General features: G+C 30.8%; 1 protein-coding gene across 1 annotated transcript; it reads left to right on the top strand.

Moving 5' to 3' along the window:
• Window positions 1–5,337: 5,337 nt before the first annotated feature.
• On the top strand, window positions 5,338–6,407 carry LOC9309066 (wound-induced protein 1). Its single transcript, XM_021020521.1, has one exon. It carries the CDS (start codon window positions 5,680–5,682, stop codon window positions 6,166–6,168), a length of 489 nt encoding a protein of 162 aa, XP_020876180.1. The 5' UTR covers window positions 5,338–5,679; the 3' UTR covers window positions 6,169–6,407.
• Window positions 6,408–17,115: the final 10,708 nt, after the last annotated feature.

Below are 17,115 nucleotides of genomic sequence, written 5' to 3'. Positions count from 1 at the left end.
AGAGACCCAAACTGTTGTAAGCCAACTCCATGACCCATATTAAAGCGTTGGATAAAATGCTAAAATCCACCGCAAGGAGGAATATATCAAACGCAGCGTATCAAGTTGAGCAAAGGTCGTTTTTGAGGACGATGGAAACAGGTCACCAAACCCTAGCTAGGCTTGTGTTTGGTACCTGCCCCTTCTACATTGGTCGATCGAAAGATATATACATTTCTATATTTAATTTTGTATATATCTTAATAATTAAAAACCACAATTTTGAATACAGCTCAGAATTGGTTGGCTAATTATTTCGAGCTTCAAAACCCTATGGCGCTCGGGATGGTTTGTATAGAATTATTTACAAGTTTAGTTAGTTTGTTCTTTTGTTGCTATAATTATACTCTCATGTATTTATACGTATTTCTGTTTGTTTTCTTTTTAGCTACTTAAATTGAAAATAAAGGATATCTACTTAAATTTTTGTCCATATACACCTTTTTTATGAGATTGTCAGTTTGAACGATTTTATCCCTACACCCTAATTTAAATATTTTTTAAATAAAATAATCGTAAAAACATGTAGATATACAAGAGTAGGAGTGATTTGAACTGAATTTTTTTAGATTTGGTTTAAAAAAAGTTGATTTTTTTATAGATAAAATTTCATCTAATTTTGGTAGAACACATTTTCTAGAGTTCTGCGAAACTCAGAATGTGTATTCTGCATTTTTGTACATGTTCTACATATTTCAGACTAGATTTCTGTTCTGAAAATTTTAGAAATCCGAAAATCATATATCTAAAATATTTAGAACTTGCATTCTACGTTTTGCTCTATGTTCTAAATCTTTTTGAATAGACATTCTACTAAGGGAGACTCACAAAAATGCCCCTTTTTCAATACCCCTTTTCAAAAATGCCCCCTTTGGCTGTCCATTTTTAAAAATACCCCTTTTTATGTACAAAATGACTAAATTACCCTTCTTTTAATAAAAGATATAACAAATATATAAGGAAATATAACAAAATTAGGTCCACAAAATACAAAATATTTTTTGGCGGGAAAAGTGATCCCTCAATTTTTCCCGCCAAAACACTTGTAAAAAACCTTTAAAATACCTTGTAAATTTTTCCCGTAAAATTTTTTCCCGCCAAAAAATTTTTTTTGGGGGAAAGTGATTCCGTAATTTTTTTGGCGTTAAATTTTTGGCGGGAAAAATTTACAAGGTATTTTAAAGGTTTTTTACAAGGTATTTATAAGGTTTTACAATGTATTTTAAAAGGTTTTACAACGTATTTATAAGGTATTTATAAGATATTATAAGATTTTACAAGCTATTTTATAAGGTTTTACAAGTTATAAGATTTTACAAGTTTTTTATAAGGTTTTACAAGTTTTTTACAAGTTATAAATTCCTTATAAAACTTTATAAGTACCTTGTAAAACCTTTTAAAATACATTGTAAAACCTTACAAAACACTTGTAAATACTTCGTAAAACCTTTAAAATACCTTGTAAATTTTTCCCGCCAAAAATTTTCCCGCCAAAATAATTTCGCCAAAAAAATTGCGGAATCACTTTTCCCGCAAAAAAAAATTTTTGGCGAGAAAATTTTTTGGCGGGAAAAATTTTTACGGGAAAATTTTACAAGGTATTTTAAAGGTTTTTTACAAGTGTTTTGGCGGGAAAATTGGGAGATCACTTTTCCTGCCAAAAAATATTTTGTATTTTGTGGACCTAATTTTGTTTCAAATAAGGGTAAAATGGTCATTAAAAATTAAAAGAGGGCAAACTTAAAAATGGACTCTCAAAGGGGGCATTTTTGAAAAGGGGTATTGAAAAAGGGGCATTTTTAACAATTTCTCTTCTACTAATTACTACATCTTCTGCCATCGTTAGAAATTGTCATCTTCTTGTAGAATGTAAATTCTACGATACTGTAGATTTGGTTTTCTAAATTGTTTAGAATTTTCTAAATATAGAAAGTAAATATTCAGAAAAGGAAACTAAATATTTATTGTAGATTACGTTTTAAATGGAAATTAATTGTTTAGCTTACGATCTAAATAATTTAGAAATCGTTGTCTACGTTTTTTTAAAAAAGTTAAAACCAAAAAATATCAAAATTTGTGTTTTATAACGATTAAACTAAAACATTTTAAAACTAATCTCGGGCAACGATTTAGCTATCAGAAAATTTGGATTTGAAAAAAAAAGATATTAAAAAAAGGGGGAAAAAGATATTAGATTTTGCAAAATGTGTATATATTTTAGCTTGTTTGCATCAAAATAATTTTTTTTTTAAAAGAAAATGTTTTTTCTATAAACCAGGAGGAATCCTTGATAGTATATTTACTTTAATAAACAGTGGTTCCATTTATAAATAGCAAGAAGTAGAGATTTTACCAACTTCAGTTTCCTTTAGCATGTATGTGTACCAAGAAAAACCATAACGATGTATATTAGTGTATTATAGAAAAATTTGAGAATTTTTTATCCCAGATTTTTTGTTTCATTTGATTTTATTTTGGTTTTAATAGAAAAATCCGAAAATTGAAACTATATAAAAAAAATTAATTTGATTTTGTTGAGTGGAATTTTTTTTTTTGACTTTTGTTAGTATTTCATATTTTTATAGAAAAGAAGTAAGACCGAGATCTAATGAGTTTTATCTCTAAAGTAGATTAGTAACCTCGTCACAATTTTTGGATGAAATGAAAACATTACCACCACCACAAAATAAATTAACAGGTTTTTGTAAATAAATTAGGAAGTTTTTTTTTTAATGAAATATGAGAGAAAATGAGGGTAAATTTGGGTTTTTAATTTTAAAAAACCTATATGACCAATCTACAAAAAAAGAAGATATATGGACAAATTTTGTAGTAGATATCATTTATATCCAATTTTCCCATAAATTATACTCTCATGTATTATACGTATTTCTTTCTTATATATTTGTGAATTGTGATTAATCAGACGTATTTGCTGTGGGCGGCAAATCATACGATAGCAATCATTTTTTATAGTTAAAATATACAACTAAAAACCTAGATATTTGATTAATTCTTTTGGGATATATGTACTTAACCATTTGTTTATAATCAATAGCTATGATGATTTTGATATCACAGTTCTCTATACATTAGCTTCTGAAGAGATTATTGGTACAAGATAGAGAAAGGAGGAAGAGGGAGTCGACCCCAAAGGCAGTATGAGGCCCAATTAAAAACTGACACATTCGACAAGGTACACTTAACCAGGACGTCGCACTTAAATCCCAATATTTATGTATGTGTCTTGTAGTATCATTTTATTAGACACTTGATAAAACTTTGCTACATGCAATGTACTTATGGGCCAACACACGTTACTCTATTCATTGGTTCGAACCCAAAGTAAACTGAATCTCATCTGGTTTATCTAATAAACAAGCTGAGATCATGTAGTTGAGTCCAGTGGCTATTGATTCAAGTATCTTGATTACAAACCTTTTTTTTTGGTTTAATGTTAAGATTTCTTGATTACAAACTTCTGCACCGTGGAGAATTCATTACACTAAGAGCCTTAGATCTAACTTGAAATTCAAACCAAAAAAAACTTGAAATTCAAACCAAAATTTATACAAGAAATTCAATCGTGTATTGTAGTTATGGCTGACCCTAAATTTATCAATTACTACCTGTTTGCGTTTGAGACTGTTGTTATGTTTAACTACACGTACGTACGTATAATGTGATGGTGTTTTTTCTTTGAACAAATTAACCTATAATAATTTCTATTAAACCAGAACTCGTGGCTTGGCTTCAACAAAGCAATGCACGAAACTGATGGGGCATAGCAACGTGAAAAAGTCAAATATACATATTTGGGGTCAGAATCAGAACAGTGCAGATTAATTATTTTTAGGTTTTAAGAGAATGTCCAAATCCCGACAGTGTGCACGAGGGGTTTAGTTGGATCCAACTTGGCCTCTTTATTGCTCATTGAATGTTACGTGGACTACACATTTCCTCCATTTAGACCATTTGTACCTTTATACTACTTTTTCCGTTTTTTTATAAGTGATGTTTTAAGTTTTTAATTTTGTTCTTAAATAGATAATATTTTCAGTTTTCAATGCAAAATTAATTGTTTTTTATTGGGTTTGACGATTTATAATCTGTAGATTATTTTTTTATTGGTTGATTAGATAATAAATAATGTTTTAGTTTAGAAATAAACAAAAATTTAATAATTTCTTAATCTATGTGCAATCTCCTAAAACATCACTTATAAAAAAACGGAGGGAGTACTATATAGTATTATTATACATTGGATTATCATTATTCTCTTAACCATAAGCTTCAGTCGTGATTAAAAAAAATTCTACAAGCTTAAGTCACCATGCAAAGTTTAGTTTAACCCCTGGAAATGTGACTCTTCAGTTTTCTGTTTCACAATCAAATCCCACAAGGCAGAAACAAGACACTACTATATTATTTTAAATTATGAAGAAAATCTTTTTTTCTTTAACAAAAGGTTATATCACTAGAACACTACTATATATTTTTATATAAATTATGAAAAATCTTTTTTTTTCTAACACCAAAAGATTATATACTAAACCGACTAAAACGTTGGTCATTCAATTTCTATTGGCTGGCTGGCTCACTCACAGATCAATTGGACGAATTTAGTGGAAAGATTGAGACATGTTCTGATTGTTCGCTAGAGACAAAACTAATAATAACATATGTGTATGCGTCTGGTTCAGGTTCTAAGTTCTAACTATGAACTATCTTAAGCATGCTTAGTTACTATAAATTACTCGGATCATCATTAATAGAACGACAACGACGCAAGAGCTTTCCAAATTCCAAGCAACTTTAAACTTCCCTTCGTTAGGAAAAAAAGATTGCTAGATACATAAAGTATTGGAGAATACATGGTCACACATGCCAAATATACTATTGTATATATCCTCAGCTACACGAATTCGATGTATTGCATGGCCACATGTATGAACTATACGACGTCATGTGGTTAACACTATAGACATAAAATTCCGGTACACCGGAATCAATTGATCAACGCTAGTTTCCACCGGAATCAATTGATCAGTATACCTGAATTGTATGTTTATGGTGTTAACGACATGACGTCGTATAGTTCATACATGTGGTCATGCAATACATATATTCCGTGTAGCTAAAGATACAATAGTATACTTGGCATATGTGACCATATATTCGTTAACACTTTGTGTAGCTAGCAATCTTTTTTCCTATTTATTTTAGCGAAGAAACTAAGAGGCTATGATAAAATGTTTTATTCAAATTGGAAGGTTATTCAAACTGAAAAACAATAAAAATAGAACCATATCCTGCACCGGAGTAAGAAACTTAGAAATATCTATAAATTAAACCAAACAATATCTGATGTAATTTTAGGGGAATTGTCAGAAAAACGACCTAGATTTTTTTGATATGCAGTTTATATATCACCGACAAATGAAAAAAAAAAAAAAGTTCTTTGTCATGGATAAAAAACTGATTGAAAAAAAGAACCAAGTCTTAAAATGACCCTTTGTACCGAGTACTTATGTTTTCTATAAAAGGGACTGAAAAATAAGACAGAAGCACACTACACAAAAATAAGACCTTTCACTTCAAAACCTATCCTGTTCTAAGTCTGAAATAATAAATTTACAAATGGAAGCACACAACGTAGAGATATCGACAAGACTTACCCCAGAAATGAAAAACCAGAGAACCATAGAGTTACTCTACAAAGCGTTGCAGCAAGGAGACACCTCGACGGTGACCAAAGTGGTGGCCAGTGACGTGGAATGGTGGTTCCATGGACCGCACCATTGTCAACACATGATGAGGCTGCTAACAGGGGAACGACGGAGCCAGGTTTCGTTCAGGTTTGAGCCAAGCAGTGTACAAGTAGTGGTGCCTGGTCATGACTGCGTGATTGCAGAAGGGTGGGAGGGTTCACAAGTGTACTGGGTTCACGTGTGGAAGTTGAAAGACGGAGTGGTCACGGAGCTAAGAGAGTATTTCAACACATGGCTCACTGTTACAGACTACAGTCTTGGAGCAATAGGATGGGACATGGGGCGTTGTACGGTTTGGGAGAGCGTACCAAGGGACCTGGCTCGTGGATCGTTGCCTAGCTTGCTGTTAGCTATTTAACTATATATATATATATATATATATATATATATATATATATATATGGACTAAAGAGTAAATTAAGTAACACAGTTTGTGTCTGGTGGGTTTCTAGACTTTTATGAATATAGCTTATATGTGTTGTAAACAGAGTAATGTGAATATAGCCTATGTTTGTCTACTTATTTTCAGGTTCATCACTCATCAATGCTTCAGCTAGTGTAATTGATATCAGAATAAAATAACCTTCGATCCTATCACCATTGAATTTTGATTTCTATTTTACGACAATGACAGAGCACTTTTTTTTTTTTTTTTTTGGTAAAAGACAGAGCGCTTAATTAAAGAGAATGATGACAACTTACTTGAGTCACTGCAATTCTAGAACGAGCATTGAAAAGGGACTGCTCTGCTAGTGCCTGAGGTTCAAAGCAAAAATAGTTTGATTGTTAATGAGTGGAGTTTTACAGAGAGGATAAGTTTAGAGAGAGTTAGGAATGTGAAATTAATGTTACTAGTCAAAACTCTTAAGAGTTAAGCCAATAGATTGAGAGATCTGTTGGATCAAAACAGTCGTAACGAATTTTCCGAGAAATCTATTCAGCAAAACCTAGAGAACTGAAAACGGGATGGGTTATAAAATTGTGAGTGACTCGTCTAGGCGGGGATGCGTGTAAGACGCAGGGGCTTGTAAACGAGTCAGTAGACAGAGGTTTCTTTATGGGCCTTTATTGGGCCTAATAAGTAAAGGGTAACTTACACACTGCTCTTTCATCAAAGCATTTTGGGTTTCTACACCAAGCCCGATTCAAGACGTGAACCCCAAAAAGATTCAATTATAATTTTTAACAATAATCTTTTTTTCCCCCTCCTTTTAACAATAATCTTTTTTTCCCCCTCCTTTTAACAATAATCTTAAATGTCGTGTTATTGCATTTTTTTTTGTCAACATATTTAAACGATTAATTAGCTCAAATATTGCACGTTTATAAATATGTATTACAAAAATACTCCCTCCGTTTCGTATTACTTGTCGTTTTAGGTTTTCGATGCAAATGTCTGGTGAAAATTCCAGTTTTATCCATACTGTTTTAATGTTTCGGCCAATGAATTTTTTTGTAAAATATATTAATATAGGGTAAAACAGAAAATTTAATGATTTTCTTAATTTGTATGAGAAAACCTTAAACGACAACTAAAACAAAACGGAACGAGTATAATTCATTGTGTTCTCTTAAATAATATGAATATTTTGTCACTAAATGTTAATTAAATATATATATATATTTTTTCACTTGGTCATATTCTTCAATTTTGGCTACAACTCCGTTCTGAGATTCGTTTTTAACGATATCTCTGAATTCACCACAAAATAAATGTGGAGGCGGTGAGCCTTATCTGTCGTTTTTTTTACATAGGAGAAAACTTTATAGGCTTTTAAGGATCAAGATGTACCCCCTTAATAATATACTCCCTCTGTTCCTCAAAGTTTGATGTTTTACGTTTGTTCCACAAAATTGATTTTTTAGCTTTTTATTTTATTTTTTATTAATTGATATTAACAAATCGTAGATTTCAAGACGTAATGATTACAAATAATTAACTGTTTTAGATTACTATTGGTTCATATATTATTAAAAAAATTAATAAAAGAAAAAATTATCAAATGATTAAATCATGATTGTTTCTTAATATATGTGTAAACTCTAAAACATCAAACTTTCAGGAACAGAGGGAGTATGTAGATAATGGAGATGTATAGATATTAATTTTGATAGTGTTCAAAAAAAAATACTAATTCTGATAAATAGAGGAGAACAGCTCAGATTAAAACAAAAAAAAAATAATAGATATATAATTAGCACTTAACACTAGTTAAGCGTGCCAATAGAATAATTACTTAAAGTCTGCTTCTGTGTCGCAACAGTAAGTTCGCATATCTGGTGTAAGTGGCATATTTCGAGTGATATATGTTTGCCACCTACTTTCTCATCGATTTTAAATTAGCATCATCTAATCATATATTTAGTCCATACTTGGCGATGGGGAAATTATATATGATATATATATATATATTTTTTGCCAATCAAAATCTATATATGTTTTTCCATTCATGTAATATATTTAAAACGCAATAATAGATTTGGGGCCGATAGACCACATGGTTTGGAAGTTGGAACCATTTCTCTTCGCTACTGCGGCCACATCAATGCCTACGCGCGTCCACGAGACGATACAGTTTGACTAGTTAATTTGTGGGTTAGTATTATCTTGTAGGGATGAAAAAAACTAGGGTTTCAAAATCATAATTTTGAAAGACGATAAGTTAGCAATATATTGGCTATATACTATCTTTTAACGAAAACAATTGAAAATACTATGTAGATCACCTTAAATAATTGAACCGACAGTTAAAGAGAGTTATGTGCTCGTTGGTGAGATGTCCATTAAATCTGTCTGAATGACAACCAATATTTACATACTTTGTCTTCTATATTTCAACAAGAAATGTGAATTATTATCAATATTATTTTTTGTTTTCATCATGTAATGCTAAAATAATTTTATTCTCTTGGGAACAGCAATAGATGATGATGGATATGATCCGTTGTTCCACAAGCATCGCTAGTTATATAGTATTTGGTATTGCCAATTACAAGTATTGTCTATACAAATTAGAATGATTAGATTTGCTGATGCATGTTATGATAAACCAAAACTAGAATGGAAATACAAAATAAATTTGTCTAAATCAAGATCACAAAAAGTCATTGATTGGTACTAATCAAATCTGCAATTTGTTTTAGTAAGGATGATTATAACAAGGAAATATTGCTCAGAAAATACCACCACTTAGTCTAATTTCCCTTCGAATGATATATCAATCAACCATGCTAGTCATGAAAATGAAAACAAATATACTTAGTTATTGGCTTATGCTCCAAAGTTCTTAATGCATAATTGACTAATCAATTTTTAAAAAGTTTTTTTCATATATTCTTAATTGGTTGATTAAATTTCCCCAGTAGAATAGTCAAGTTTAACTTGTTAGAATGGGAATGTGATGTCAATTTTGCTTTACCAATATAAATAATCGAATGGATGAATGAAAATTTGAAAGTGTTGTTGTCTTTTGCATAAAAAAAACTTTTTGGCACGACTTCGGTTATGGAATTATTCTAAATTTTATCACATAAGTGTATTCTCCCCACTCACGTCTCCATCACTCTTCTCTTTTACAGTGGAATCAGTGGAATGCCACGTGTCGTTCCCATGATTCGAACAGAATATTCCATAAAAAATTTGCAAGTACCACACATATTTTGAACTACAATTCTACAAACTGGTTATACAAAAAAAATCAAGAAAATAAGATTTGAAGAAACTTTTCATAGGCAATTAGATATACACGGTCACGTATCTATATAATCAGGTCCATGCAAGCAACGCAATAAAACTTTTGAAAACGGAGTCATTGTAGAATTGTGTGCTCATAGGCTGTTAAAGATTTCTCATGATCTCTTGAAGGGGACTTGTATTTCTGTCACTACATCCCATCTGTGTTGTCTTTTTCTTTTTACATTTTTCTTCCTTTTTTTTCTCGAGGAAACAAAAAAGTGTATAAGAAAATGTAAAGTGTGAATTAATTCTCATGGTCATAGACTCACAGATAATTCGTTGATTTGGACATTAGAATGAGAAACAATGAATTTTCCTTAATTCTATCAAATCCATAATTATTAGTTAGATTAATATTAGCCTACCAGGTTCGACAAAATTCTGTAACAAATATTGATAGTTATCGGAACCAATTTGTGAACGGTTAACATATATTGTACAACAAAAAAAAACTTTAAATTAATATGAATAGTAGGAAGAATAGTAACATTTTTTGGCAGATAGAGTAGTCAAAAGTCAAAACAACTTTTGAAAACGAAAATTTGAAAACAGTTACATTTATATTATAAGGGAAAAAGAAAGTAGACCTGACTTGGGCAAGTCGTGAATGGTGAACCTAGACCTTCAATCCAAATTCCTAATCAAAGAGAAAACATTGAAAATCAAGGGTAAAAAAAAAAAAACCTGTTTGAAGACAAGAGAAGCATCTCAATGATTTTCATGAGATAGGACCTAGAACTTAGAAGTGGACTTTGATAGAGACTTTAAATAGGGTGGGCAATTTTGAGTCCCACATTGTCGTTTCTCATTCCACACCAACAATCACCATCTTTTTCTACAACATTAGAACCGATATATATATTTCTATTAAACCCATTTTACCGACTCAATAACCAAAATTTCTTGACATTATATTCACCACTATTATTGCCAGAAAATCAAGAATTTTTTTTTATAAATAATAACAGGTAAGTTTTGTTCGTTAGGATCTATATATCGATCGAGTAGCAAACGATGCGTGAAAAACTCACAACACATATATACCGATGATGCAGAAGAGTGCTATATAACAACTCACAACACATATATACACATAGAGAAACATTAAATGTGTGATATGATCATCATCACACACGCATTGCCTATTCTTGTACATGAAGCAAGCACCACTATGATCTTACGCCGATCCTAACTAGTGTCCATGCTTAATGCCTCCGTGGTGTGAAGTAATTAAGTTCTCCTATAGTCCTATGGATTGATGGATTACATCATAAAATTTTAGGACTTTATCAACCAAAAATTATTCAAAAACCATGATATCTAAATCCGGAAAGTGTGAACTTGTAAATATCTCCTCATCATATCAAACCTCATATTTTGATTTGGGGATCATATAATAACGTATATACTATAGTCTTATGATTTTGAAGAGGAATTATCTCTCTCACCATTTTTAAAATATTTGACATAAACGCAGTGTTTTTGAAATCAAATACTGTTTGGTTAATGTTCAAAAAATAATTTCATGTACGATCATCCGTATTTTTTTTACAATGTACAGTCATCCGTATATTTCGCTAATTCGCCCAAAAATATATTCAAGGATCTACATATATATATATATATATATATATATATATATGATAAGCTACCCAAAACAAAAATTGATATGGCCCCAACGTAATAATGTTATACAGTTAGAATCGGATTAAATGTATGCAACAAACAATGGTAGCTGAGGGTATATAACCCAATAAAATAGTTTTCAATTAACAAAATTTTGACAAAAATGTCTTTGTATGACATATAAAAAAATCTCTCAGTACTGTTAGATATGCAAGATGGGGAATATAGCAAAGTTGGCTCAAATACATTCCTCTATGTTACTGAAAAACTAGCTTTCACCATATAGTTAGTTATACTTAACATTTATATATGAGATATTTTGAAAAGTAGACATTTTTCAAAAGAATAATTTGCTAATTAATTTTTTTTTTTTTTTTAAATTGCCCTTTATAGATATACAAAAGAAAATTGATACTATTAAAAAATGAACAGAATAAAATATGGAATGGAGGGAAATTGATCACAAATATAATGGAGTATTTATTTTCAAATATATATCAAATTAGAAAAAAATAAACGCTTGAGTTTGCAAAAGAGAAAAAAGTGATTAGTTGGATAAAATTAGATGAAGAAAAAGGGAATGGATTTGATGTAATAATAATTACGACAGCATGATTCTCTTAAGTCCTACCTTAATGTCGAAAAAGAAAAGTCATTGAGCTGTCGGATGGTACTCTTTAATGATTTCACCAGAAATATTTCTCTATATATAGAAGAATATTAAAATCTCTACCTAATTCCAAATTTTTACCTCACTTTTTTTTTTTCATTGAACAATCGGCTATAATTAGTTTTTTTTTTTTTTTTTTTGTGTTCACACTGCTACAATTTGTTCAAATTAAGCATGTAATTATCAAAAGAAACCTCATATAGTGCTGTTAAAAAAAAAACCTCATATAGTGAATTGACATATACATATATATACGGACGAGATTAATATACTACAAAAAACACGGTCGATAACGTTAATTTTTTAAAGTCAATTTAAAAACCGACGTTAAAAAAATGAAGCAACTTAACGTCAAATAGTGATACGTATAGTCTATAGCTTATGCAACCTAAATTATACAGAGGTGTGTTGTGGTCCTCAAGAACATTATTATAAAAATGTGCGTGTACATATGCAAACACACACTCACACACTTTCTTAAGGGGATTTTGGGTAGCATGTTCATGGGTCAGCATGCTGTCTCCATTATCTTTTTGATGTATTTTTCGGTTTTATTGTGGAAAATTCAAATAAATGCTGTTATCTCGTAATTAGAATCACAACAAAAGTAAATAGGGTGAATTATCAATTTGGAATCACGTTTTCAAATATCAAAAACATACAAGATTTTCTTATTAAAAATTTACAAGATTTGCATTCTAATTAAAGAGAGATTTAGTGTCATGTAGGTATATCAAAAAGAAAATCTATTGACTTACACAACACACAATTTTTTTTTTTTGTCAAGGTGTACATTTTTTTTGTTTTTTCAAACTTCAAATCAAGACAAATCATACCCTAAGGTAAATAAAATATTGTTGGCCGGGTAATTAAAATAAATATTTCCATTTCCTATAAATGCGAAAGCACTTAGTACATTCTCTCTCTCTCTTTCTTTCTCTCTCTTTCTTTCTCTCTCTATATATATCATCCCGGCCCAGTTATGTGGTCGGAGAGTATGATGGTGTGTGCTGAGCAAGATGGAGAAGCAGGGCACGTGCATTACTAGCTCATCTCGTATGCATATATATATACATCCTCACCACAAATGCGTGTATATGTGCGGAGATATAGATATATATGTGTGTGGAGTGTGATGATATAAATGAGTTAGTTCTTCATGTGCCCATCTTCACCATCATGACCACTCCACCTTGGTGACGACGACGATTCCAGTGTTCGTCATATACTGACGCACGTGGGGATATACTTACATCGATAAACACACACGTGTGTGTTTGTGTGTGTCAGAGCTAGCCTAGATCGCGTATTTTGAGGAAGTAGATACCCTGCAAAAGTACCTATTACGTACGTACGTACGCAATGGAGGCTTAATTAGTCTTGGAAATATCAGGTAGCTCTAATTAACAAAGCTTATATATATGTAATCATATATATGAATCTTATATATATATATATATATATATACTAGATGTTAACCCGCGGTACACCGCGGGTCTATATTTTTATTAGAAAAATTTATTAAATTTTGTTTTAAGATACTCTATAGATATATACTATTTTTTTGTTTAATTTAAATGTATAATACACCGTGAGACGAAATTTTATTACAAAAATTGAAATTTTATAGATAGACGTAGTATAAAAACAATAGATTCAATTGTATGATTTTGAATAAGATGTTGATTTAACCCGTCTTATACTGATTTTACCCGCGGTATACCGTATGCTAAATTTTAAATAATAAAATGAGGATTTAATATGTGTTATAGCGATATATTAGTGATATTTGAATTTTATATTAATATCAATCCTAACCAAACCTGTGTCATACAATTCGTCCCGTAATATTTAAAACTATTTTATAAAAACTCAAAAACCATAGCTAAATGGGCAAACAAAAGCCAAAAAATTTAAATATATCAATTAGAAATTTTTGAATTTAATTAGAAAAGATTGCTCCATAATTTTAAATCTTACGTATTTAATGTATTTATGAAGATTTGATATTTGAATTTATTTGAGAACATTACTTATTTTTAGCAATTTCAGAAAAAGACATGGGTTAAAGCTTGAACTGATCCGATAATTAAGGTCTGAATTAATAGTTTTGCACCGGCCTTGTTATTTTATTTGTATTTTCTAATTATTTTATCACTATTCAAACCTTAATGATCCATGTAATTAACACTAACCTATTATTGTTATATAATCACAAATATTAAAAATAATATGTTTAGAACTGCCATGAAAAAAAAATTAAGTATGCAACTTTCATTAGTTCACATAATGAAAAAATAAACACATAGAGTATTAGAACCCAATAACAAAGAATCATGTCTACCAATTTTGTAAAGACCTACAGAGCCCAAATTGTGTTTATTCAACTCTTTCATATACCCAAAATGGAAAACTTAGAAACGGAAAGTTCAAACTCAATCATCGGTGGTTTAGCAGATGAAGTCACCGTCGTTAACGGTCACAGTAACGGCTCCGTCGATCTGAGCCTTGTTTCTTCAAAGCTACAGCAAAACGCATGGATCTACTCTCCGTGTAGCGTATCAAGGAGTTCTCGGCGTGTATTTTGAAGCTACCACCGGAAAAGCATATCCGAAATCTGAAGATATTCGGTGTGATCAATTCGATGTTGCGTTTCAGGCGGTGGAGCTTTGGATCGCCGATCGTCTTGTTTTGCCAATCGAAACCTAAAGAATTACGATCTCCTCCTCGTCACCATCTTCACATCGTCGGCGAGATTTAGATCCCGGTTCACCACTATCTCCTAGCTCTTCCCGGAGTCCGTACAGATTGCATCACGTCTGCGATTTCTCATTTTCTGTAAAACTGGTGAGTTTTTATTAGACTAATGAAAAGTATTTATAATGTTTTGAGAATACTATAGGGTTTTGGGTGAGTGAGCTCCTAAAATCTTGCTGATCAAGTAACAATATCTTCAAAATCTTTTATTTTTGGAATTGAGTAATTTTCTTGCAAATCTCGAAAAAAAAAAGAAATATAGGAAAGATAATTATGAGTAATTAGTTGGGATGACAGCCAATGGTAGAGATTTTAGAAGGAAAGCGAGAGATTTTTGGCAACAATTTTTGAACGTAATATCTTTGATTTAGGAGAGATTTTTGGAATATGCTTATACCGAAATATATGTGTAATTATCTACATTAATGACGATTTTTTTTAGATTTCCTTAAATGTCTTATCCAAGATCCAGATATAGTAAAACCGAGTAAAACCCGGATCCAAATTATTAAAAGCAAAAACCCCCTGCAAAAATATATATATATATAGATTGTTATTTTGATTTTAAATTTATTGCAATTTAAATGTTCAATTGCCTATATTTAATCTGTTATTGTAAAAGAAAAATGACATAGCTTATTATTAGAATATTAAACAAATTTATTAACATAATATATATATATATATATATACTGTTAAAAAAATAAATACGTTATATTGTTAAAATCTGGATATTTATTATGAGCATAAATATGAAAACGATTTTCCATTAAAATCGGCTATTTATTAGGGTCATTAATATGAAAGATATTAAGACAACATGGCTTCATTTATTAGTTTGAAATTAAGACAACATCCCTTAAATTGCTAATCCAAGATCCGAATAGACTAAAACCCGTGTCAAACCCGGATCCAAAAGAATTAAAGCAAAAAAGTACTATAAAAATGTATATGTAGATAAGCTGTTCATAAACCATATGTGTCGTCATAATGAACGTAGTTTCGGTTAGCGAGTATTAATTAGATAGCTAGGAGATCCAACTATTCAAGTCTTTTTCTTTTAAATCAAAATTGACTTATGTTGCTAATTCTATTGGGGTATTTTTTTCATTAATCAATGTTCCATCTGAATAACTCATGTCATATCATTTCAAGCAAAGATAGTAAATTACTAAAACTAATTAATTAGCCGGTTCTCCTTTCTTCGGTTTTATCAGTATATTCATATTTTCAAGAAATTTTATTTCTTTCATATAGTTTCTTCATTTCATGTATAGAGTAAAGTACAGCGACCATCCTGAAACTGGGCGATTCTGATCTAACAAATTAGTTATTAGTGAGGCTAATATAAATAATAAAAGAATAAATGTATAAGATTACCGAGGATAATGTAAATGATTAGTGGAGCATGCGTTCATTTTTTTAAGATTATACTTGCTCTTGCTGGTTACCTTGTTTACTCTTTTACGGGACTAAATTACCTTACAGACACGTTACACGTACACTTTCAAGCGTGCGAGATATATATACCAGTTACATGTTAATGTTAATTGTTAAATCACACATTTCAGATTCGTATTTTCATACCGCTCCTTTTCCAATGGTATTTGTGTTTAATCTGGAAAAAACAGTGTGTATATCACGTTTTTGATACATTTTTTTTTTTTTTTTTAGCATACTATATTGTTTAGCAAAATGTCAAAATGACATTCATGTCGTGATGATTTACTTTCCAACTAAATGAAGTGCTTAGCTTATTAATTAGTTACTTCTTTTAGATTTTTTTGTTCTTTTTTTTTTATAGATGACGAAAGTTCCTTTCAAAAAACCAAGTGGTGGTGGTCCAGTGGTTTCCACTTGCAGAGGAGCGACTCTATTGGTCCAGGCCAGGGATCGACTCCCTGCAAGCGCGACACTTCTGGATTTTACCCCATTTGGCCACTGCCACGCCTTTAGCGATGGGATAACGTGAACCCGGTATGTAAGGCCACCAGGACCACACTTGAGGGTAATGCCCAATACGGTGCTAGTCGGGACCACCAGTGGTGGAGCCCGGACAACCTGGTTAAAAAAAAAACTTTAACAAAAAAAAAAAGTTCCTTTCAAAAAAAATTATCATCAACATTTTTTGTTGTATGTCGCCGAATAAAAAAAGTAAAAAACACATATTCTATAAACGTCTTATGTATTGGGCTAATATATCTTCCTAGGCCATATACTGGGCTTCACTAATGGCAACAGTATTAAATAGTCAGTGGACTCAATATGAACGAGTGTTAGGCGGGCCTTAGATGATGTGAACATTTGATAGATTTTGATATATTTAAGAAATAAACATACAAATGGTTTCAATCGGACAAAGAGCTATACTGTATTTGAAAATTTTATTTGGGAGACCACAATTGGGAGTTTTTTTTTCAATTTGATCTCAATTCTGTAGGAACATGGAAATTAATTTGTATGAAATCTTTTTTTTTTTCTGAAATCGTCGATGGTTGAAAAAATATTAATTTGTA

Source organism: Arabidopsis lyrata, assembly GCF_000004255.2.
Source record: "Arabidopsis lyrata subsp. lyrata unplaced genomic scaffold ARALYscaffold_6, whole genome shotgun sequence".
NCBI lineage: Eukaryota > Viridiplantae > Streptophyta > Magnoliopsida > Brassicales > Brassicaceae > Arabidopsis > Arabidopsis lyrata.
This window is presented reverse-complemented; position numbering and strand designations above follow the sequence as displayed.